At 36.1% G+C, this 26,997-nt stretch overlaps 1 protein-coding gene across 2 annotated transcripts in view; it reads right to left on the bottom strand.

Annotated features, from left to right (window-relative positions):
• Positions 1–984: 984 nt before the first annotated feature.
• INSC (INSC spindle orientation adaptor protein) overlaps positions 985–26,997 on the bottom strand; it is a 137,526-nt gene continuing 111,513 nt past the window's right edge. For both annotated transcript variants that reach the window (XM_051804392.1, XM_051804393.1), the window contains exons 8-13: positions 23,137–23,308; positions 20,779–20,957; positions 9,956–10,022; positions 7,014–7,169; positions 6,323–6,399; positions 985–4,367 (exon numbers count right to left, since the gene is read on the bottom strand). In XM_051804392.1, the coding sequence (XP_051660352.1) occupies positions 4,239–4,367; positions 6,323–6,399; positions 7,014–7,169; positions 9,956–10,022; positions 20,779–20,957; positions 23,137–23,308 (780 nt within the window). In that variant the 3' untranslated portion in view covers positions 985–4,238. The remainder of the gene's footprint in view (positions 4,368–6,322; positions 6,400–7,013; positions 7,170–9,955; positions 10,023–20,778; positions 20,958–23,136; positions 23,309–26,997) is intronic.

Here is a 26,997-nt window from a genome sequence, read left to right on the forward strand (position 1 = left end):
GGTTTCCCATGGGTTCCAGTGTGTTCTAGATGCACTTCAGTTATTAAAACAAAAAAATCACTAACTGGCTGTTGAAAATTAAAGAGAAAAATCTTTGATTTTCTAGTGTTTTGTCTTTAAGTCTTTTCCTTTTATTACTTTTATTCAATGATTATCTGACAGACAACTGATCAATTCATACACTCTTAGTTAGCAGGTCTGCTCATAAAGGTACTAAAACCTGGAATTAGGCTATTATACACGTTTTCTCTCAGGTTTTCTGGAGAATATGTTGGTTCTTACCCCCATTGTAGGAACAATAAACAGTTCTTTTTGCTGTAGGTAATCTTTATTAGATTTATTTAACAGGGTATTTTTGTTACTTAGTTTCTCAGCAAAAACCTTATCAATTTAATAATTAGCAGGACCAAACCTTGGACTGTAACTGTCTTCTATTCAGAAAACTATCAATTATACAAACAGAACTCTCAAGAAATTTGTCACAGTTAGAAAAAGAGGAACTCAGATCCAAGAGCAGACTAGAAAATAGAGATAAAGATCTTTGCAAGGCATACAAGTATCTAGGATAGATAATCTTCTGGTTTGCTTGTTCCTGGTTCTCTAGCCTCTCAAAGGCTGAAACTATTCACCTACCTTCCCATCAGCTATGCACTTCCAACTTCAATTAACAAATTCACTCCAGACCTTTCTTTAAATGATATCTTCCCTCCCTCCCTTTAAAAATGAGAACACTAGTGAGTAATTTACAGTGTCTAGAGTGCTTCTTTAAATACATCAACTTTAATATAAATTTAAACTGAAAATCAAAGCAGATTCCTCAAATTAAAAAAGCCAGTGTTATTCTGACTGTTCATTGCTGTTGTTTAAAAGGAGATGGTCAACATACAGATTTGGAACAAGCCATATGAGATACCAGAATTGTTTTATACTTAGAAGTGCTACAGAAGAAGTCCTGTCTTTTGGATACTAACAGGCAACTCCAAAACCAGATATGATATTCAATTTACAAAGGCATTATCTAATCCCTTGTAGATACACATATTATTTTAAAGAGAACAGGTCAGACGAGTAACATTCCACACAAGTGATTCATGTACCCAACACACAATAAACTGAGAAAAAACAAAATTTATTCCATGAATGAAACATCTGGGCCCTGAATATCTGTAAACAGTTCAAACAAAAGCTGAAATTTGAACACGTTATCCAAAATCACTGGAATGTAAATCAAAATTACAAAGAATCCTGCAATTCACTGCACATTTGTGAAAGGTTTCTAATCTCATACAAAATCGAAAATGTTCAGAAGAATTTCAATGAAACTACAACATGTCTAACAAGTGTAATATGCAGTTGCTGGAATGATTAAACTAATATCTAACCTACATACAGTCTCTGTAGGTCAATGAGTCCACATATATTAGTTGATTTGGGAATGTATTACACATACTCTCTCTTTCCTAACTCTATATGTATTTACACAGGGAGTCCAAAGGTTGAGCCACCAAAATACTTACTTCAGGGTAAATTTTTAATTTGAAATATTTTGTTTCATACTACATTGAAATAAAAAATGTTTATTCTGGCTTAAACGGTTCATTGTCTGGTTGGTTGGGGTTTTTTTTGTTTGAAAACTGAAGAGTCACTTTCTAAGCAAACATTTTTAATCCAGTATTTATTCAGAAGCAATGAGAAAATAATTCAATATTTTCATTGAATTATTATTTCGAAGTTAATTAAGAGGTAAGGTAGAGGTATGTCTATTTTCTCATAAATTTTACCCTATATAAAAATAAAGTGCTCAACTCTAGATGAAAAAATCAGACCTAGATAAAACGGTTTTGAGGACACTTAGGTGATTAAAAGGTCCAAAATGGCTCTTTCAAGATGTATTTTCTACTACAGAGTAGAGATCCACCTAAAATGTATTTTGGTTTTATAATATAAACAGCCATATTCATAATATGAACATATGTAAAGGGACAATATGGGCCAGAATTATGGCTACATAGTTACAGATTGAGAGTATCTGTAATAAATTCAATTGATGTGGATCCACATTACTGTATTTGAGAGCAAATTAATTTCTACTGACCTGCTCACTGAATATTTGATTGACCTGTTAGAAATGGCATTAAAGCATTATGATTCACAGAGGTTTTTTCTTAATAGCTCCTTCAGTTCACTTTGCATTTGTGGAAATTTTTTTAAATGAGATTTCAACTTCACCTGTTATGGGATAAACCCTACTCCATCTACATGCTGATATCTCTAGTGTTAGTTCCAGCTGACAGAATGAGGTTCATTCACCACAGAATTTGATGTGTTGTATTCTGTCAGGGATTGCCAGGCTATCAGAACAGTGCAACAAGACCTTATTTTAAGTGGGTTTTTTAGTGTAATTTATAAGTTCACTTTTTATAACAAGAATGTTGATTTTAGCATTTAAAGCATCCATGGTTTATTTCTGCTTAGTGAGGAAAGTGTTAAAGTCCATTGGTAATATAATATTTTTAAAGCTGTACAGTACTATACACTTTAACAACCTTGGAAATTTAAGGAGCTGTCTCAAAGTAAGAAAACAAAGCAGAATTCATCTCTGCACTTACTAGAAAATTACATCTGTGAAACATCTGATTCAACACTTCTCTTTAAGTAGTTGCTTTTGACAGAGGTCATTGTAGGTTTTCTAATGGTTTAAAATTCAGTCAAGATAGAGCTTATTAAATGAAGAGCTCATAAGAAAGAAATGTTAAGGCAGAGACTTCTTAACCCATGTACTCAAGGGAAGAGAAAAGTAGCCACCATGTATCACCACTCGAACCAGGACAGATTTTTCAGACACAGAAAATGTGGAAGACAGTCACAACTTCTCAATTTTCTGGTGCCTCTCATCTAAATGCCACATAATACTAAATAAACATTAATTAATTAAGCTGTTTAACACATCTACTAAGTACAGTAAGGAAGAAATGTGCTTACTTTTTTGGCAGAAGTCCTACTACCCTAAAGCTGCTGATCACAAAATGATCCAAAGCAATAGTTCCAAACCATCAAGAAAAATATTATATATACTTTTATAATCTACAGAGTGCTTTGTGAGAAGTTAAGGGGAAAAACACTCTGAAGATATTGCTCTTTGAATAATTTTAAATATATATTGTTTCTCAATGAAAAGAAAAAGCAAGAACTTAGAAGAATGTTCATGAAAAAAATCTATTTTAAAATCAAGTCTATTCTTTAAGTTTTTATCCATTGGTAAAATCTTCTCAATTCCAACATATCCTCAAAGTCCCATTTCATTTTAGAAATAGGGGACTAGTTAGAAAAACAGAAAAATGGAAATTCAAGTTACAATTATCTGTTCTCATTATTTAACATATGTATGCACAACTTTTCACAAACGTAGTAGCAGTATGAATATTAAAAACATGTCTAGACATAAGCACCTCCAGTTCCTCTAAGGCTTAGAAAAGAGAGAAAATTATCAGTATGTAATGATTTTAAATCTTAGGGGGATAATCTCACATTATGAAATAAAACATACATCAGAGATTTTTCTAGAATTTTATAAATTTCTTTCAGAAATTTCAGTAAATGTAAGTAGTTTTCTGCAAGTGTGTATCCTCTAGAGGAGCATATCTTTATACAATGTAAGAATGTCCTCTAACATCAATCAAAGCCAGTATTTGAAAATTTTCTGGAAGTTTTCCTCTCAGTTACATATTTCATAATTCTATTAAAAACAACAACAGTTAAGAACTGGACTTAGTCTGTAACACCCCTTTCATTTCAAAGTATATACTTGCAGTTTTTAGGATTATTTTTCTTCTAAAACAGCAAATGCATGAGGCTAAAGCATTTATTAAAAAAATCAGCAAAATGTCCTAACCATAGAAAAATATTAGAGATAAAACATTATTAGAAGCATTTAACATCATAGCAAGAAATTCTTGGCTTCATTACCTAGATTTAACTATATTAAAAAACCCAACATTTTGCTAGATGGCAATGATAAGGTCTGTTGATGTGTCTTGGCAGGAAAATAAAATAAAAAATTGTCTTTGCAAATCACTGAAACAAGTCTGCTCATTCTGTTCCTTTTCTCTTACAAAATGCATGTTCATGGGTTTAGAATAAATAAGTCATAAATAACAACAGGACTAAAAAAAAATAAAATTGTATATGTATTATCTTACTGTATACTTATCATGTTGATTATCATTTTTGGCTCACATTTATACAAAGCTCTCTTCCATATTTGTGCATAACAGAAAAGAGTCCACAAGTCTGGGCTTTACTAGCTGCTGAAAATCTGAATCTTCAAGTCCTTCAGGACTCATAACTGCTAGTCTTCGTAAGGCTGCCTGGAAAAACAAAACAGCAAAGTTGAAATGCAGTTAGGTTTGACAAAGTCTTCATTACAGGAATCCATTGTAACTATCTCAAAATAATAGCCAGGACTCAGAACTGAACTGTGCAGGTTTAATTCTCCTACCTGGCTAATCTCTTGTTACTGTCTTCATCTGTCAAATGGATCTCCCCCAAATGCAGCTAATAAACAACAATTCCTTTGGGGTACATTACTTTTAGACCTGAGTAGCAGGGACAGTGTGGTGTTAAAGAACACAGAGGTGAGAATCAGAGGACTTTGATTGTAAACCTATCTCTGATCTGCTGCACGTCTCATGCTGCCACTTTGTATCTCTACTCTCCTCTCACCTTTTGTCTTATTTATGAGAACTATAAGTCATCTGAGTCAGAAAATATCTGCTACCGAAGTTTTATGCAATGCCTGCCATAGAAATCTTCTAGGTACTAGTGTAGAAAGAAGCAGTACGTTTCAAACCATTTAGGAACAAATAAAACTGACATTTGTTCTGATTATGAGGCCGTACAATAAAAATCGTGTTGATGTTACCATTGTCTTCATAAACTCTTCCCTTCTAAGGAGTTATTTGATTTTCTCACTGGAGAAAAATACACAACAACTACATACCTTCTAGTAACTTGATGTGACAGATGCAACTGGAAAGCAGGCTGGCTTTCCTCAAGAACAAAAATTGTCTTCTATTGATAAAGTGTGATAGCTAAAGCGTGATAAAGTGGGATCAGCCTACCCTCTCTGTGTTGTTTGTCAGTGAAGCACTAACACAAGAGTTTGTCGCCTGCTTCAAAATATATAAAAAAATAAACAACCATGCTAAAAATACCAAACAGTACAATTCCTCAAATTTCATGGACAATGCCTATCAGACCTTGAAGCAGTTTATGTCTCCAGGACAATATTTTTGCCACATATTTATTAGAAAATGTCTTCAAGCAGTTACTAAAATATCCAGAGAAGCAGAGTTGCTGAGACAGGCAGGTAATGTCTCAAACAATAGACATGAATTCAAGGAATGTGCAGCAGCAACTTCTGTGAGACAGAAAAAAATCATAGTTGGTTTGCTGCCATCTCTCTGTGGTCTCTGCTTTAGTCATACAAGACTAATAAGCCTTCTCAGCATGTATGATGGATAACCTCTGCATTTCTTGTGCTCACATTCAAACTTTCTTCATCCTGAATGAGTCCTGCTTAAACGAACAAGCTGCAGTAACCAAGTTTCACACTTAAAATAACATTAATACTATAAAGCATTGTCAAACAATATTCTTCAGTCTTCATTTCTCAAAACCTATGTCCTAACCCTAGATCACTCATGTGCCCAGAGCACTTTCACAAAATGTTGGGTGAAATCACTCAACTCTGACAGTCATTGGGAGCTCACAGTCCACGCAGTGCAGGGCCAGCAGCCTGGATCTTTCTCCTGAGTAGAGAAAGTGTTAATTTTCTGTTGCCCTGTCCTTGGCTGGGCACTATATTTTCTTGGAGACTCAAACAGAAAAAAAAAAAAAGGACCATAATGAAAGCAAGTAATATCTTTTCCTCTTTTTGGACACTTTACATAAATATTTCTATACATATATGTGTTTGCAGATAAAGGGCTGCTATCCCTTGACTCAAGGGTAATTTCAGTAAACAGCATCATCAGAGAATGGAATTCAGAAATTAATAAATCTTTAAATTCTGAAGTGTTCCAGTGAAATTTTTTGGTGCTCAATAATGTGAAGATGAAGCCATTTTTCCTTATGTGCTTAAATCTTCAATCAGAGGATAAATAATTGACAGCGTACAAGATTATGCTTAAGGGGAAAAGCAGGAGACCCTGACGTGAATTTAAAACATTCCTGCAATACTTATGCATTTTGAAATCTAAAGGGATGGGTTTTTTCTTAGTTTTCCATTATAAGCTTGAAAGAAAGACTAAAATGTACATACCAGACATGCCACTAGAACAGAATCGCTGTTATTTCTTTCGGTTGGTGATCTGCAAAGTTTAATTAGGCGAGGAATACCTGAGTGCGCAAAAGAGTGTCAGGAGAAATAATTTAGAGAAACAACTTCTTATTTTGAGATGTGCAATATTTATCTTTCTTAGTAGACATGATCTCTAATGTAAAGATGATACGCAAATACTTGAGGGATTTTTCATGGAGCTATGCAGATCAGAGCAGTCATAATTAATAGTTGTAAAGCACAAACAAATAAATTGCATTTATTTGCTATTGCTCTTTCAGAGCAGAAATTGTGACCTCCATTTCTTCCCTATCAGTCCTCCTCTATACCCTTAAAAAACTCCAACTCAAAAAACCTGCTTCCTCGTATTGGATTCATTCCACTGACAGACCCTACACAAGGGTTTACGTAAAGGAATGGAGGAGGCAGCAGTGCCAGTTGGCACAGTAAGACACAGCTCCATGTTGAGTGGATACTGCACCTCAGGTTCCTCTGGGAAATGAGCCAAAGGTTCATTTAGCTCAACCTCCTCAGTCATTCTCTGGGCAGACTCTACAGGGAATATACTCCATAAAGTATACCAAGTGAGGCTACAAATTTAAAAGAGTTTCTCCATGACTGGCAGTTCCTCCCTCTTTTTCAGTCCAATATTAAGCTAGAGATACATCCTTACAGCTGAGTTTTACAGCTGCATCTGCCACTTCAGGATCCCGGCTGAGTCGTGCCAGTGTTACTGCAGATTTCTGTTGGACTCGCTCACAAGCAGCAACTTCTGCTGAACTTCCTGAAGATGATTTTTCAAAGAGCATTTCCATTAAAAGTTGAATACCTAAAAGAATGTAAAGAGCCGTTGTTATCCTCTCTCCAAAAAAAAAAATAAAAACTTGGTGCAAAAAAAGTAAAGAAAAAAGGAAGTAAGGTAAATACAGACCAATGACTTGCCCAAATAAGTCATGAAGAATGCACAAATGTGGACAGCAATTTGGATATCAGCATTCAGGCACTTCTGATCTGTGCATAAGTTTGTCTTCACTGGGAAGCTACAGAACTTCTGGAACTAGAAAATGCACTATCTCTTCCCTTCTCCAACCTTTTAACTCCCCTACAAGCTGGTATTTTAGTTTTCATGAATTTATTTCAGTCAAATTAATTGCATTTCTTTATTTCTCTTCCAAACTAAGCTGAAGGTAATCACTATCTAAAACCTGTAGTGATGTATTTCAGATCTCTACATGAAGTTTCACTCTGAATTAAATTTTTTTTCAGTTTATGTATTTTTAAATAAGCCTTTAAAATTTTCCTTCTCAAACTGTTTGAGTGTACTTTAGAATGGGGAATACTTCAGCGAAGGAACTATGAGATTCTGTCTCTTGAAGCTTAACGTGTGACTGACTCTATTTCAAAAGAGATAATGTTTTCCATGTTAAAATGACTTCATTAACTTATTATTTCCTATAGGTGTTTATATTCTTATTGTAGTTCCACAAAAAACACTTGAGACTGTACTGATTTCTATTTTCTAGATTATTTTAAGTGTAAAGACAATTATGTGCTATTAGACTCCATACGCTATTAGGCATTCAGATTACTTCAGGTAGCATAAGAGGATTTTAACTGTTACAACATTTGCATAAATAATTCAGAGATTAGTATCAGAATCAAACATCTAGATAATAATCAACTGACATACTTAAAAAGTCAGAGAATACTTTAAGAAAGTATCTAAACTCTCTAGCATTCAAAACCCCTTCTCGGTTTGTGAATCTGGCCTCTGAGCAGCATCTGAGTATTACAACATTGGGCAGACACAAGATGCCTTTACACACAAGCTGAGTGCCAACCCTTCTCAAAAGCCAGTGGGAAAATTCTTCTTGTGAACTTCCATTATGGAATGTATACACAAACTTTGTCTCGTTGTCCTTGACAATCTGCATGTACATGTCCACCCACTCTAGTATCTGGCATGAGTTAGGCTTAGTTGGCACAGCTCTTAGTATAATTTCGTGAACTTCAATCAAGTTTCTGCTGAAGTAAAAGCAGATGAAATACGATCAAATACCTGTCCCAAATAACAGAAGAGGTTTTGGTGTGCTCAAGAAAATAGATAGCCAAACTACAAAACCAATCTGTTACTCATAAACGAGTGCAAAAATTTCCAAGGCATATCTGGACTGTAAGTGTTGACGACAGAAGATCAACCCAAGTCAAACAGACAAATCACCAGAATGGTTTTCTCTACTCAAACCTATAATTACAGACACCTGGGTCCTGGGAAATGTCAGGGTCTTCCCAAGAGTTTCTAGAAAAGACTCTGGGTAGGGGAAACCACATATATCTGCATCAAGAAGTCCAGAAGCGCCTCTCCAAGCTCCAGGAACACAACAAGTTTGGACCAGGAGTATGGCAGGAACCACCAAATGGACCTGACCAACATCTCTCTGGGATTGCCCCATCCTCCCCATGAAACAAGGAGGTCACATGAGAAATGATCATGTTAACCTGCCTTGCTTCTCCCCTTCACTGCATTGTCTTCTGCATGGGACACAGAAATTTTGCACTTTATTTGTAAAATTGCATGTATCTGTGATTAAATTGCTTCAGTATCCAGATTCATTCAACCTTCACATTGTCATTTGTTCTGAAACTGTGACACCTCTCTACCTCTGCAAGGACATCAAATGCACACTTACCTCTGGGCACACATAGATTGCATAGTACCTGATCCTTGCCAGTCATATTTGTATGCAGAGAGCCCAAATTTTCTATTAAAATGCAAGAAACATCTAAATCCAATATTACATTGGAATTGGCCAGTTCTCTTTGAGGATCTGCTTCTATGGATATAATTTCTGAAATACCTTCTCCCACCTACAATCAGACATGTCTGAGATGCAAATGGATCCAAGCTAAAACCATTCCTACATAAATGTTAATTTTAAAAGTAAGGAGGGGATATTCCTAGGACAGAAAAAGCAATATATGGGAAGCTTCACTGTAATTTAATATCTCACCCCCCAAAAAAAAGCTGTCTTACTATATTGCTTGGTCATGAATTTGCTGGTAGATGTATTAATAAGGCATTTATCCTTATTCACAGATTTAGTAACTTCTAAGACTTCTGATGGGTCTATAACACCCAGGGTTTTTTAAACATAATGAATTTTGCATAATATGATATTTAAAGATATAAGGGGAAAAAAAACCTGGCAACTGCTGTATAGTAATAAAAACATGAAACTTCAAAATTTATAATACCTCTTAATACCTGTGAAAAAAAGTGACACAAAATGCAGGTATGCATGGCTCAGTATCAGGTGATGTCTTTCAACATGTAATAATTGCCACCTTACACAATGTAATTACCAGAATAAAGGCTGTTGAAACACTTTTTTCTTCTTTTTTCTACTTTGCTTTGCATCTATGAGTAAGCCACACACAGAGAACAACAGCAATGTGGTCATAAATGCAAAGTTTTCTAAAACAGTGTTATTATATTTTATTTATATCATTTGCAAAGAACCATCTCCAGGACTCATTTTGCACCCTGCAGCAATGTGCAAGAGATAAGATGCAAAATGAAATAAATAAAAAATATAATTCAGCTAAAATACATACCATTTCCTTGAATGATTTCTGAAGCACACTGGTCCAAAACAGACATGTTTGCCAATATTGTTACCACCTGTTGTTAAAAAGAGAAAGAAGTATGAAGTCTAGCCCTACAATTCAATAATATTAAATAACACTGTGGCTTATAAAATTAGTATGACAGAAATATGTCAAACCCAATAAAACTAAAAAGCATTCTTGCAGTTGGACAGCCTATTCCCACCTCTGTGATTTCTCAGGGGTCTTTATCTTACTTATGGCTGCTAACTGAAAGCCAGACAAGAAAAGTGAGGTCTCCTTTTATCAGAATTTTTTACTCGTGCACAAAATCTGTCTTAGAGAGATCTGTGCATCAGGTTTGTTCAGTGATCAAATTGGTAGAAAGAAGAGGATAAAAATTTACAAAACCCAATTAACAGAAAAAACCCCACCAACTAGAGTCCTAGTTCAACCAGGAGCTGCCTACCCTCAGGAACCAGTCCTGTAGTCCCATTTCAGCTCAGGCAGAGCTCACAGTGAAAGCAAAGAACCAGCACACAGCACACGTTCCGTAGTGCTGTTATTGCCACTTTTCTGGTTCAGGGTTCAGCTGAAATAGTGAGAAACCCTCACAAGAGATTTGGAGTTTTGAGCCTTGAGTCAAGTGAGTATTTAAGGAATACTTTTCAGTTTCATTGAAGCCATGAGCTGTGGGCATGTTAAAGCACTGTCCCCAAAAGAGCTAGATGTAAAAATCTGTTTATACCTTTCCTCAGCTAAGACAAAAGTTAGGCTTTGTACCAACAGAAGCACATTTTGAGATCTTGATTAACAGAATTTCTTATCCAAAATTGTTTTAAGTGTTTTCAAGATTGGGTTTAACTCAACTTGCTTTAAGTGATGCAGTGAGTCATTGACCATGCATTGCTGTTGGCTTTCAGTCACCCGTTCCCTTCACGGGTCCTGATAAATGTTCTTTTTTAATTTATCCTTCAAATAGCTTGCTTTTTAGAGGCAAACAATGCATACATCTCAATATGAGCAGTGTATTTGAGACACCAAGTAATAAATGATATAGATCACTAGAATACAAAATAGAATTTTCTTTCCTAAAAAGTTTTAGTTTTCTCTAATCCAGTTCAGAAAAACTGATCAGCCTCAGAAACCCCAGTCAATTTTGGAAATGGTTATCAGCTTTTTAACAGCACAGTGTCAGTTCACAAACAATCAAACTTCTTAGATGCAAGTAGGCATGAGATCAAATCACCATTCTGATCTCACTTTGCCATCTTAAAAACAAGGATGACTCATTTCCGACGCTGTGACATAAAGGTCTTCCACTTTTGAAGGTAGTGTTACAGTGTCATCTCTCTGAATAAATATACTTACTTAGGATGCAAATGAGTTGCCGAAACCGTACAGAGTGACAGGTAGAAATATGGTAACAGTATATGTCTATGTATTTATTCCATATTAATTATTAACTGTGTTTCAGGCAGAGTGTATATGTTTTCTCATTCTAAATTATATCCTGTTAATGAAAATTGCTTCCTCTGTGCAGAATCTGTGCCCCATGTGGCTCTCTAAGCCACAGATGAAGAATTCAATTAACCACAATTTGAATACATGCCAATTATTCCACTGCTCCAAGTTATTTTGTCTAATAAGTATTTTCATACATAAAAATATTTTGTGTGCAACTTTTGACACCAAAAATTTTTTGAGGTTGTATCTATACTTTCTTTGGGTTGATTATGTGGCCCCTACATTTTGCAATGTTTATAAACTAGCCTAGGGGGTTTATATGTAACCTTCTCCTAAGGGGTGTATAAAAGACTCTTATGATCAATAACCATCAAGTTCTACCTACATTATCTTTTAAAATCATAGCAGGACTCAAAAAGTAGTTAATCCATAGATTAGATCACTCCATATAGATAGATATTTGTTTTTCCCAAAAAAATTCCATTATCCTGTGAAGTAAACAATGTAACATGAAATAGCATAATGTAAACACATAGCAGGCAAGCTGAATAAAGAGTAAACTTTAAATGCTCTATTTCTCCTATACTTTCTGGTTTTAAAATTCATTCAATTTACATGAAAATCTCCTCTGTAATACAGACCAAAGTTCAAGGAAGTTTCCTACTAAATATGAACTCTCTAGAGTAAAACAAAAAACAACAGACTCCATTTGCTTTGAAAAGTAACATGTCTATGAGCACTAGTATTAATGAAGTCTCATCTCTTTTGGATTTAAAGTTGATCAAAAACTATAAGCACAAGTTTTCCAGTAGCATCTCTCCTGCTGTTGATTTTATTTATTTTTTTTTTTTTGTCTAATGACACGTAGGCTTACACTGCAGTCTTTATCTTATGTTCTTTTCCCATCATCTGGCTCCAAATTTCATAAAGCCTTAGGCAGTTTCTCAAAAGTAACTATGAAGTCCTGTTGAATCAGCAAACCAGTTCAGACATTATTGTGAAACATGGAGTACTCAAACAGATACAGATAAAAGTGATTGCCTAACCCTAATTTTGCAGTTGAAAATTACTGGGGGAAAAAAATACCAAAACCTCTCTCAGAACTGAATAATTTTCAAATAATTGAGAGACTTGAAAATATTTAACATGGAATCTCTTCTGTTCAACTGCAATATTTAATAACAATTTCATTAATCTTCGAGTAGTTGTTCCTGTAAAAGATTACACTCTAAGATTACAAAGCACTGGCACCTGACACAATTTATGATTTTTGCAATTTTTCTGGATTCCATACGATGAACTTGTGGTCAGCTCAAAGTATAAAAAAGAACATATCCCAAAGACAGGACACGTGAGCCCTGATCATCTTCCAGAGCCATCCTATCATGCAGAAAGAATGTGCTGAAGCCACCCACAAATTCCAGTACCCTAGTGATATCTTGATCTGTGGTACTTGCAGATGTGCTATTGAGCAAATACTGCCAGAGATTTCCTAGAGGGGAAGAAAAAGAAGAAGGAAAAAGAAGAAGAACAAGAAGTTGCTTCATCCTGTGTGGAATTTTTTAACGCAACATCTGATCTCAGATTCTATGGCCAAATCTGATGCAGGGTTATAGTGGACTGCCTCAGAAACCATATGCTGCAAGAACTGATCCCATCAAACTTAATTCCCTGCCCCAGCACCTGTATCTTTGCTTGGCAGATCTGCTTTGGAGGTAGATCTTGACACATGCATTTCCAGTATCTGTATTCTAGCAGTGCTCTCCAATAGACTGATCCTGGCTGGTCCACACTCCATTGTCTGTTATTCTGACCCCCCAGAAATTGCAGGTACCTCTCTAGAGCAGGAGTCTGATAAACCTGGTGGCTCCAGTTTTCTCTGTGAACTGGCAGCCCTGAAACCACTGCAACTAATGAAGACCACACAAAAATAGACTTGATCAACAAATTGTCGTCACAGAATCATGGAATGGTCTAGGTTGGAAGGGACCTTAAAGATCACTTAGTTCCAACCCCTTGCCATAGGCAGGGATACTTTGCATTAGACCAGGTTGCTCAAAGCCCCATCCAATCTGGCCTTGAACACTTCCAGGGTTGGGGCATCCACACTTTCTCTGGGCAACCTGTTCCAGTGCCTCACCACCCTCACAGTAAAGAATTTTTTCCCAATATCTAATCTAAACTTGCTGTTCTTCAGTTCAAAACCTTTTCCCCTTGTCCTCTCACTCCATGCCCTTGTAAAAAGTCTCTCCATTATTCTTGTAGGCTCCCTTCAGGTACTGTAAGGCTCATTACATTTGTTTGCCACCAGATGAAAGCTGAATGATTCAGGTCAGTGTCGCATGAGTTACACTACTAAAAACAACCAGAGGAAAGGAACAGCCCCCTAGGGTTTATCCTGTGTTCAACACCTACCTTTTACCACGTGCTGTGCACCACACACCTAAACCACGTGGTAGTGAGACACAGTAAAACTCAAAACGCCAGGAAAAGAATTCTCAGACCAGCTCATGTTTTAGCACTTTTTGAAAAGGCACCAACTTATCAAGATATTAACATGCAGAGAGTCCCACTGAGACTAGTAAGATTTTTCACAAGACTAAGATACTAAGCAGTTAATTTTCAGAGTTTAAAAAAACCCCACACCTCAAATTAAAAAGCTTTGAAAGTTCACCTTTAAATGGTTTGTTGGTGAGCTAAGTATGCAGAGATATTTGAGGGGGAAGAGCTCCTTTAGGTCTGTGGAATATTTCCCTATTTAATAAATAAATCTAAAAAATAATAGAATTATTTCCTGCATTTCAAATGTCAGTACAGCATCATCTTGCTAGTCTTGCAGTTGCTGTGGAAATTAATCTGAAATCCAATGAAAAATCTCTATTTCTATAGGTAAAATCAGTAAACAGATAGTAAACACAGACACCTCTCTCTAGTGGCAATATCATCCATTATCACAAAATTGGCAGTGTTGATTTCGGTTATTCTAGTAAACTAAATCTATTTTCATAATTTGAAAATTGTTTTTATTTCCACATAGTTTCCTTCCACTCCCTCCACTTTTCACACATACTGAATTTATGAGTGATGAACCTTCCTTTACAGTTCTGTAGTCTGCTTTGCACTGAGCTGTAGAAATTTCACTTGTAAAAAGTGAAGTTTAAATTTGAGAAACCAGGATTAATTGAGAACTTTAAAATAGTTTTGTTCAAACAACAGTTACCTTGGAAATTCTCTCACTAAAATATGTAATTATGAATATTAGTAACTAATGCTGGCTAATGCTAGTCATTAATGGTGACTATTGTTCATTAACCAGTGTACAAAGGTACTGAATGTTTGTTGCAAAAGTGAAAACTAGATGAGAATGTTTTGCTATAAAGTAAGATACATACACTGAGGAGAGTGTAAATCCCAAATGCTTTAGTTAACAAAGAGACTTAAACCTAAAGAAAAGATAAGAAACAGAAGGCTTCTTTGATAACTTTCCCTTAATGGGAAATTTAAGATGATCTGAAATTGTTTGCCATTATTGTGAAAACAACTACTCAGAAAGATGCAATAGAATTTGGAAGATGAAAGCATAAATTTAAGCTTGTTAAGGGACAATATCTTCCACAGGTGAGGGTCCCTTACTTCATTTGTGGGAGGGGGAGGTGTCTATAGATGTAGAAGATGTGATGCTAATATACCCTTATTGATAATAAAGGCACACTGCTCAGTCAGCTTTTATTAACAGTCCTGACATAAAAAGAAAGACATACACTCAAAATAAGAATTAGCAAGTAATGTAATTGAGTGGTAAAGCAGATCAATATAGAATTGCTAATTCTCTTAGCTAATTACTCCTTTAAGGCTGATTCATCACTAAGTAATATTAATTTTTGTACATATTATAAGAGCATTTTGTAATTCATTCAAATAAATGACATAAGGGTAGATCAGAGTGTGTCTGCAAAGCTCCAGATACCCATCTTCAGAAACAAAGAGGCATTTAACAACTACTCAGAAGCAGGATGGAGTCTTTGTTTCTGAATGTAAATTAAAACCATCAAACCCTTACAATTCAAGATCCACCCCACAGGGAGACAGCAAAACAGTACATATAGCTGAGTCAAGAACAGGAGTTACATTAAGACAAGGTAGGAAAAACCTTTCAAGACACTATCTATTGGGATAAAAAACTTCACTAAGAAATCTCTAGAAGTTTTCTCTGGAGCATTATATTGCTTAAAATAGAAGACAATTCCCATTGCTTCTGAGACCCATTTCTGTGGTTAGGAATTAAATATACCTAGATAAGCTGAAGAAGCAACTTTGTAGGAAACAACTTTGCTTGTCTAGTTGGAATCAAACCCTGAAATCAGGGTTTGAGTACGTGCTAAGAAACTTAGTTACTCCCATTTCAGGATCAGGTCAACCTCCACTAACTCAAGCAGAGTGGTCAGGAAGCAATTTCTGATGCCCTCCTAGAAGGTAATAATTTTCTAGTTGAGGGAGAAAAAAAAACAACAGAAACTGCAACGTGTAGAGACACTGTTTACTAGCTCACCTGCTCAGAACAAAGACTGAAATCACAACTGTCACCTGGACCAGTGATTCTGCTTTGGGGAAAAAAAAAATATCATCGGCCAAACGCAGAGGCTGTTTGAAATGTGCTGTCTCAATTCCTGAAGGACTGAAGACAAAAAGACAAAAAACTGCAGGAAAATGCGTACAAATCCACCTCTAACTTACAGCTCTATGACTGGTACAGTCTACAGCAAAGTCTCTTGCTTATAGTTTCTGCAGTAAACAGCCCAGCACCAGCCTGGCTGTACTGTGAACCTGGCAGGCAAGGGCAGAAAACAGAAACCACAATGAATTGTGCTGACATAACACGTGTCTTCTCCTTCTGGAGAGACTTTACAGAGTAAGTGCAACATCTACCCAACTTTACAGAGGATTAAACAAAAATGCAGAGAGGTTAAATTGCTTCTTCAAAATCGGAGCAGTAGCAATACTAAGATGAAAGAATGAAAACCTCACCACACTAAGCTAGCAAAGAATAGCAGAGTTCTTCAACTGAGCTGAGATTTCACTCTTCCAACTGAACCTCTTGCTTTGAAAGTTGGAGCACATTGTCTTATCCTGGATTGAACCTAAATGTGAAAGGCAGAATTGTAACTAAACAGGCATTTTGTCTCAAAAATTTTTGTGTTTAAGAGAGTCAGTGTTGGACTCCTGAAACATAACAATCCACAACATTTACCATACAATGTCAGCCAGTACTGTTATTCATATTATTATGTTGTTCACATGTTTATGAAAAGACAGAGGTAACCAGCTGTCTTCATGACAACAAGCAGAAACAAAAAGTAGTTGGTGAGGAGTAATAATTTCCCCAGTATTCAAGAAACTCAAATTGAGAAGTAGTACTGCAAGTTTCTTTCATCCACACATGGATTTTCAAAAAAAAAAAAAATCTGTTAATATTCTTCTAATTAAAAACCACTGCCCCCAAAGTCTTTCACCGTGTGTTTGGCAACATTTAAAAATTCAAAACTCCTTTATGTTAAAGTAACATCTGTCTCTGCACTCCTTTTGATACTGCAATCTCCACATAAGAGAAAAAAAAAAGAGGGAAAGGCAATAAAAACCCTCACAAATTCCCTGAAAAAAAAACCTGGAAGACCAAAGAAAAGAAGGAGAAACCTAGAGGAAGAATGGTGTTAAGGATTTTAAATCTTAAATGAGACAGAAGGTCTCAGCTTCAGAACTTGCAGCATCTCCCAAATACCAAAGAAACAGGAAAGAATTTAGCAGAAAAAAAGCAGCAATCATTTCTGTTTTCTTCTTCCAACTTAAAAGTCTTTCTCCGCCTCAAACTTTTTTGTAGCATGATTTACTGACTTTAGACCTAGGAATAGCCATGGATGTGTTCACTGCACATTAATTCTTTGTCTGAATAACAGAAGATGAGAAGGTGTTAGGCTATACCTCCACAACTTCACAGGTAAGGTGAGAATACTAGCAACACTAAAGAGACAAGTGGTAATGCAGAGAAAAAAAAATTATTATACATAAACATACTGTGCACAAACATAAATATTTCATATTTTTCTATGTAGAGTTTCAGACAATGGTTAGAGTCAAGAAGACTCTGAATTATAAAGGTTTTGGCTAAACTCTTCTTCTGACAATGCTTAAAATCCATTAAGACATATGACTGTGTACAATACACTGCTGAATTTAGGCAGGAACTCTTCTGAAAGAATATTCTGACACTCTTTCAAAGAAAAAAAAAACCTTGCTATTCAGAAAATAAGGATCTGCAGAAAGAAAAAGAACATGGAAGATTTATCTCCATTGTGACCCAAAACTAGGGACTAGAGGATCAGGAAATTACTGCTTTGTAGTGATTCTTATACAATGTATTTAGTTACAAAACTGAGCAATCTCAAGGTAATACTGCTGGTTACAGAAGCAGTTACATACTTCTATAAAATAGACAATGATAATCTTGTTTGTAAGTAAATCCAGAACTCAGTTCTAGATTTCTTACCTGACCTAATCTGACACTGCCTGGAATATTAAAGAAGAAAGATGTTGATTTTCAAATAGTAAAGGGGAAAAGTTTATCATTTGCCCACAAAAGCTTTCCAGAAGCCAAAAGGCAGAATGCTTTTAAAGGTGCTTGAGCAGGAAAATACTTTCTGCAGGCAACTCACAATGTATCTAACATCCAAATCCTGAGCAGAATGTTATTAATTTATACTATATGGAGGGTGAAAACTAGTCAGTTCTAGTTGTCCTTAGAAAGGCTGTACAGAAGGACATACTGTGACTTTAAATGAGATGAAAAGGCAGGAGGGAAAACAGAGTTCACTGTTCCTTTCCTGCACTTCAGCCATCTTTCTCCCGTTTTTGGCTTACAGTGAACATGCTTCAGTCTATTTCAGCAAATTAGAATTTTCTTAAATCAGCAATAATGCTAAAGTAATAATGTATAAAGAAACACTGAGTAGTTTTCTATAAGATAAGTGCATTATTTAAATTAAAGTTCTATATGAAAAACAGGGCATTTAAGTTTGAGGGGCTCTTTTATAACATTCTATTGTAATTAGACAATATTTTGTTGTATTTGTTATGAAACTTATTTTATTTGTTTCAACATTTAGTACAGCTTAATTCTAAATAATCTATTTTACTGGCCTTGATCATTCAGAATGGACATTAGGTCATGAAAATATATTTGAAATTGGTTGCACATTCCAAAGTAAAAACTTGAATTGAAAAAATTTCCAAGCCTACTCATCTGTAATGTACTTCTTCCTTGGCAAATGTCTACTGGTTGAGACATAATAATATATATACTGGGAAAAGTTACTGGATATACTGGGCACCTAAAAGAAATTAAAGTCAAAAAGCAAAATGGCCATTTTAATACCCTTTTAAAACATAGTACTGTAGTGTTGTTTTTCTCTCCAGTTGAGTGTGTTTTCCTCATTCCAACTACTCACAGAGTGAATTAAAAGGCAAAATATTCCATAAGACTGTCAAAATTGGCAGACACCACATCCATGCCACAAAATACAACACTGAAACAAGGGGAGCAGTTTAGGCAAACACACACTTATTTAGGAATTTGAAGGAAGACTTCTCTTAAGGCTGTTGCATTACCAAAACTGCTTGATGAGCAACTCTGGCAGCTCTTAAAGACAAGATAAGCAGCACTCAGGTTCCACCTGGACATCAGATGCACATTAAAAAAAGGTGGGATTTTACAGTCTCTCTTGCTCTGGGAGCCAAGGAGCCAGCTCAGAAACTGACTGCAGCACAGCACTGAGAACAGCACCCTTTCTGATCTAGTTTTTCAGTCCAAGAAGGAAGGTAAGGGGTTATGGGGAATGAAATCTTCTCAGTTCTTGGACGGAGGCCATTCAGTTCTCTGTTTGTCTACCTAATGAGATGCCCTGCCAGCTGCAAAAGGCCTGGAACCAGCCAGTTACTGAAAAAGTCATACATATGTCTTTCAATGTCTGTGTTCATCATAAAAAGAAGGGGCTTGCTATGCTGCCCACAGAGTAAACTGCAAACTCACAGCTGAGAGCAGAATTAAGATGAGGGCATAAATAAATACAGAAATCAAAACTATGAGAGCATGGAGGAGGAATAAAAAAAAAGAACATGAAGAATTGCACATATGTAATAATAGTACACAGCCACGTCAACACCACAGCTTGACTTTGCCCAAAGAGTAATATGGTAATTATGACCTAATTCCATCTTTTTATACGCACTCCTGAGCTGGAAAACTACTGAATGCTATAATATAAGCTAAAGCAGTCCCACTAACCAATCTAGAACACCAATAATCAGTTTCTAAGGTCCCCTGTGCCTCAATTTCCGTGACCTGTCTCCTGTTTAAGGGTGAATAGAGTTTTCTGTGGCAATGCAGATCCCAAGTCTACCATAAATCATCTTTTAGTTACTTCAGAGTTGTGAAGGGGATGGGTTTGTGAGGCCTGAATTATGAACATTTAGTTATATTCACAATGTTTCATAAACAGAAATATTTCAAGCAAGCTCACTAGCAGCCTCCACCCTTTAGTAATAACTCCTGGAACCCTCAAGCCTCTTACATGTTACTCTGCTGCAACAAAATTAATCCCTGAGATGCCAAATAAACAGTGCCTCTACAGCATCCCATTGCATGGCAGTACCTGAGAGGAGCAAAAGGATTCATCTGACTTCATCTGTGCATTAGCACAGACCTTTAATTTTCTGTGTCTCTTCACTAAAAAAAAAAAAAATGTGAGGAAGAAAGGGAAAGGCAAAAGTGCATTAGCAGTATTTGCCAGTAAAATTTGCAAACCATCTACCAAGGCAGTTAGGACTTGATCCAAAGCCCACAGACGTCAGTGGGCTGGGAATCAGATCCTTATTCAGCTTTTGGATCTAATTTATCTTTAAAATGACAACTTTATATTTAGGCTGTAGTCTCCATATGTATCTTCCTTGCCTGAAAGCTCCATCCAGTCAGGTTTTGAATACCTCCAAAGACAGATTCCACAGCCTCTCTGGGCCTCTGTGTCACTGTTTGGCCATCTTCACGATGAAAAAAAAAATGTTCAAGTACCTTAGAAGTATGGAACTGTGCCGCCTTTTTTTTTTTTCCATTGTTGTAGAATCACATTTAAGCTGTCACATTTGATAACGCTCATTAAAAAAAAAAAGCAACAGAAGCAGAGTCATATATTGAAAATAATCAAGAATGGAATACACAAAAGTAACCTCAGTTTGGCTGTGTCAAAAGAGACAGTGCTGAAACCTGTTGATTTTTACACAAATGTGTTCAGACAGCAGCTTGCCGAGAAACTCCTCACCTGATCTCGAGAATATGGAGTATCCACTATGCGTTTGTCCGAACATGCTGCCAGAAGAATCTTCATTGCATTTAACTGGAGCAATATTTCACAAGCCATGGTATCAAAGAAAGTAATATTGGCAAGAGCTGCTGAAGCCAGCAAGAAAACTTCACCTGACGAAGCTTCTTGGCACAGTTCTAGGGATGCAGAAAATAAGTTGAATAAAAGTCATTCTTTCATTGCAGTATTTCAAAGCAATATTTAAGCATCTGCAATTTGCAGTAGTAATCTCAGTAGCCAAGATCAAGTTCATATAAACATCAAGATAAAAAAGGAAGCAAAACAAAACAAAACAAAACTTCATTTTTTTTTTAAATTATATAATATCATAGAACTGTTTAGGGTGGAAAAGGCCTCTGAGATCATCAACTCCAACACTATAAACCCAGCACTGCCAAGCTCACCACTTAACCATGTCCCCAAGTGCCACATCTACACGTCTTTTAAATACCTCCAGGGATGGCAACTCAACCACTTCCCTGAGCAGCCTGTTCCAACTCTTAACAACTGTTTCCACTACGTAATTTTTTCTAATACCCAAACTAAACCTCCCCTAGCACAGCTTGAGGCCATTTCCTTTTGATCTATCACTTGTTATTTGGAAGAAGAGACCAACAACCACCTTGCTACAACCTCTAATGAATGATATGGTCTACCTAGTATACCATTCTACAGGGAATATTTCACTGGGTGTTGTTCAAAATAGTACAACTAAATAAAATTAATAACGGGAGGCAAAAGCCTAACAGTAAATGATCCATAAGAGAATAATTCTGTTGCATATCCTTTGCTTTAGAACAAGGTACATATAGATGTTGCCTATCACTATTTCTCTAGAACCAAAAATCATTCTGTTATATTTTTCAGCTTCAATAAGTGCTGAGGAAACAGCTACCTTTTAATTCCTTGCACACATGTACTTTAACTAAGAAGTGAATCACCTAGTAATGGGATTTCTTCATGGTTTAAAAATTAAACATATTACAGTAATTCAATTACTGAGTTATAAATATTACAGGGAAACTGGTGTGTGATTACTGAAATGGCTCTTGCAAAGTTATACATGTTCTATTTTTAATGCTCACATTTCTTGGGTAGAGTATATACTACTAAAATTCCTGTAGAACTTAAACAGCGAGGAAATGATCTACCAGCTAATACCTTCTAGACAGGTTGTTTAGATTGTCCCTTGTTTGTGGTACACTATAACAACCTAGAAAATCATCTTAAATAAATCAGGTCAGATCCCTCTAGCAGTATAGCTACAGCAGAACCAAGCTCAGCACAGGTTAATTCCACCCACTGGATTCAGGGCAGGTTTAGGGCACAAGTTTGCTGCTGGACATCAGGAATAAATTGTTTCCTTGGCTTCTACAGCACTAGTTCTGTTTGGGCCTATTGAGGAATGCCTAAATACATCTCAGACAATTCCCAGCCACTGCAGAATCCTCAAATACTGGTACTACTATACTCTTTTTATGTTCTATTAAAAAACAAACACAAGACCATTCATTAAAATTGAAGTCCTGCAGTTTAACTGTAACCACTGGGCTCAGTGGAAAAATATCCAAATGTACTGATCTATTATACATGAGAAATCAAACTAGATGACCCAAACTGTACGTTCTGACATGGAGCTCTGGCAAACTGAATTTCCAGATCAGAGAGAAGAGAATACTTGAATGAAAGCTTCTGGTATTTGAGAGGGATGAAATAGAGTGCCAGAAATAAAATATTCCTCTCTTTAGAAAATAATGAGAAATATCATCTTGTTTTTCCGAAGTGTCTTCACTGACCCAGGTTAAAGAAAATCTTACTGTTACCTTTGTCTCATTTTACCATGAATCAGAGGCCTAGACAAGAAAGACAGATCTTTTATTTTCTTGTAACAATGCCCATAGATTATACAACAATCTACTTTTTCTCTGAATTATCACACAAGTATAGATGTGCTGGTGAGTTTGAGTTCTAGCAAGTGTAGAAAATACAACAGGTATAAATGTTAGTAGCTCTCAGAAACTGTTGTTTTACAGATAAACATCGGACAAGAGGATGCTTTGCTGAGTCTTTCCTATGGCTCTCATGGCAGATTTTCATACAGATATTGTTTTTACAAATATGCATAAATTCTATTCAAATGTGGACTGGAGTAAAAAACAATATGTAATTGCAGAATGCTCAGATTCAAAATTTTAAATTGTTCTTTTATCTGTTAAGGGAAGTATGGTAAACATTATTCAGAGAATATTTCTATTGAAAGAGTCCTACCCCAACCTGTTATTTTAACTGGACCCAAAAGTCCCACAGAGAACTTACTGACAAGCGCAGTCACAATTTCTTCCATATTTTCCAGAAAGCTGCTGAGATGCTGAGTGAACGTGAGATGTGGAGATGTGATCTGTGCAATTACTGCTGCTGCTTCAGCATGAGTAGCTTCAGAATGGCTGTTATCAGTGAGAATGTCAGCCAGGCACAGTATCCCATCAACCTATGGAAAAACAATAGAGATAGGTTAGAAGTACTCTAGGAAATACTTTTGCAATTAAAGATGGGTTACCAGTTCTCTCTGACTAAACTACTCAGCTTATTTTCAAAAATAACCAAAACTTGGTGGCATTTATGACATAAAAAGTTTCAGTTTATCAAATACAAATGAGTTCAGCACCCAAGTTTGTTGGCCAGCAAAGAGGCTTGCATTTCCTTCTCCTTTAATGTTTCTGTTAAATCAATTTTGGTCAAACAAAGTTTTTTTCAGACAGACATCTCAAGTTAAACTTTCGTCAAAAAATAAGCTAGCTCTGATAAGCAAATGCTTACTGCTACTACACCACAACCTCATTTGAGCTCTTGTCTGAATGTGTGTTTCCCTTCAAGACTTGAGCCTGTGCATACAGTAAGCTCTATACAGGATTCATTTTGCCACTTTTCTCTGAATTTGTCACAAAGCCAACACATGATCAAGAAAAATACAATTAAGACAACCCTGGCCAAACTGACCCTGATGAGCTTGCACAGCACTTACATTAAAGCTAGGTCCACATATTCCTTCTTTACTTTGACGGGAAACAGAAAAATGAGTGAAATTATGTAGGTTTATGTTTATAGAGTGTTTGGAGTGTTCTTACACAGTTCAGGCAGATAGATCATATATGTACACCTTGCTTTAGATTATAGGGGACCCACTGACACAATGAAAGACACCAACAGAACACAGCTGATGGGATAATCTGATGGCAACAAAATGCAGCAAGGGAGTGTTCTCTGCAGACAAGGGCATGATCTGTGAACTTTCAAATTAACAGCACTATGTTTCTCCCTGTTTAACATATCCCTGAATAAATTATCATGTTGACAAGCAAGTAGTTAGATCATAGAGTCGTAGAATCATTTAGATCATCAAGTTAAACCTTTGACTGAACACCACCTTGTCAACTAGACCATGCACTAAGTGCTACATCCAGTCATCTCTTGAACACTTCCACGTATGGTGACTCCACCACTTCCCTGGGCCGTCCATTCCAATGCTTGACAACCCTTCCCAGGAAGAAATTCTTCCTGATGTCCAACCTGAACCTTCCCTGGCACAACTTGAGGCCATTTCCTCTTGTCCCCTCACTAATTGCCTGTGAGAAAAGGCCAACTCCACCTTGTTACAGCCTCCTTTCAGGTAGTTGTAAAGAGTGATAAGGTCTGCTCTGAGCCTCCTTTACTCCAGACTCTGGACATTTTATAGATACAAAGAGGAGTTATGAAGACTTAGTACTGAAATATACTTCAGACAGTCAAACAAAAACAAACCCGCATTTGTGTCGTACCCTCACTGAGACTCTTTCTTAGGTCTATTGTTCAGACTGCATTCTGTGCCAGTTCCTCTGAACATCCATAGTAAGTCCTATCCATTATCTTCAGAAAGGGTATTTAGTAAATATCTTATTCTCATTTCTGTTATTTATTAATGCAGAATGTTATCTTAATTACTTATTCTGCAATGGGCATGAATTAAATTATTTGATAAGCACTGACAGTTACTCTATTTTACAAGAAAAGCTCTCAGATTGATGGGAACAAAAATTACCCTCTGGAAGATTATTCATTGGGATGCACTTTTTAATAGGCAATAGACTGTATCATTGAAATTCTAATTACACAAATAAATACAAAAGAAATTTTATCTCTATTTTTCCTCAGATCACAAATGGGATTTAGTGTAGAAGCTCAAGTACTGGCAAAAAGAGGAATAAATTTACAACATTAAACTTTTCCTTGACAAGCTTTCAACATTAATCTACCTACAGCAAAATATTTCCTCCTAGTTATGGCAGAATTCTACAGCTTGAAACAGAAGATTCACATAAATCACTTGGCTTCAAGGTATATTAATAGATCTCAGTGTCAAGAATTAATATATGTCCTCACAGTATGATTTAGTTCCCAAAGTGTGCTAGACAATATCACATGCAACTCCCCCCCCCCCAGTTTTGTCACCTTGAAACCTCCCAAGATTGCACCTTGTCTGAGGTTCGAAGGATACTAATAGCAACAGTCAGTACAAAAAGTTAAACATATTCCAAGGCATTCAAAAAATATTTCACAAGAAACTTCTTCTGAGATCTGGTCAGCACTCTTCAGCTCTAAATTTACTGGTTAAAATTCACTTGGCTAACTCTTATTCAGTGACCTCAACAAAATGACTTCAGAGTACTTTTATGCTATTTGAGAACAAGTAATGACTTAGGAAAGACAGGTACAAGCACATGGTTAGACTTTGCCATCACCACTGATTGTTTAATCTACACTGTAAAATACAAGCTTCTAACAATAAGGGGCGGTACTCAACTTTTAAATCACATATTTGGTTTCTTTATTTGCTAAGTAATTGGTTTTGGAAATTGGGAGTTGCTGAATTGTGAAAAAGAAGTGGGTATGCTTTTATTCAGCACTAAGATAAATTACATATTTTGGATCCATGAAAGTCAGCACTAGTTATTCTCCTTCCTATTCAGAATCATATAAAAAAATAACAAATTCAGCCTAAAATTTACTCCATACCCTTTTTTCCTCCCATCTTAAATATAGAAAATAAAATAATTCTACTTCAGCAGGCAACCCCATTTATAAGTGCCTAGCAATAAATTTTAAAATGACAGGGGAACAATCTAATAAAAGCACTTTAACATCCAAAAAGAAATTGCTGCTCAAAGCATTTTTATAATTAGCTTTCACACTGAAAGGAACTTTGGATCGCTGCCATGTTTTCTGTTTAATTTTGGTGAAGTAATCAGCTAAATGTCAAATCTGTTCATCACCTTGGCAATACAAAAGAACCAGTTAGCCAGATAATGCAAACAAATGAAATCCATGAATGCAACAAGATGCTGTGGAGACCCTGCATTTGAGGAATGGTGTTCAGTAAATGCTTGATCACTAATATTTCAATATTGATAAGTGGAAAAATGCCAGGAACTTACATCCTTATGAGCACAGCCCTGTTATAGAAACTTAATCCAACTGAAAAAAAATAAATGTGTGACCGTGTTACTGCATAGATCAAGTCTTCTGAAAGGAGATAATTTCTTTTCTCTGCAACAGGAATGAATGAGTTCTGGGGCAACACTCTTCTTTCTTCAGTATACCTGTCCTTTCTCCTGAAAATATTAAATAGAACTAGGTATCTGTTAAAGATACCAATACAGAACTTGGGATGAACTGCATTAACTTCATAATTTGAAATATTGCACACAACAGCAATCTTAACTCTTTGCTTTCCACAAGGAGGTTCCAGGCAGGCTTTCCACGTCACTCTGGGAACCAAGACCCATTGTCTTCTTTTTAGTAATGTCTGTGCTCTTCTGTATAAAATGCTGCCAAAGGTCTTTTCTCTTTATATGACTTTCTCTACCATTCCAGTTTGCCTACTTAGCATACAGATGATCTCTACATAATGATAAACTTCCTCAATTTATTTTTTTCTTGCCTTCTCTAAATTGATCTCTCAAGTCATCTTCTCAGATTGGAATGTCTTACAGGCTATCAGCTGACTTCCCACTGTCAAATCCCTGGATAACTCTGTCAACCTCCAACCAGGTGCTTCTGGAAAGCAGCATCAGCAGTTTCCAAAGCAGATCATCGCATGAACCACGAAGACACTTCACTATTCTGCAACTCCATTGAAAATAT

This window comes from Manacus candei, unplaced genomic scaffold, assembly GCF_025592945.1.
Source record: "Manacus candei isolate 608988 ecotype Guabito, Panama unplaced genomic scaffold, ASM2559294v1 h1tg000060l, whole genome shotgun sequence".
In the NCBI taxonomy this organism is placed as follows: Eukaryota; Metazoa; Chordata; class Aves; order Passeriformes; family Pipridae; genus Manacus; species Manacus candei.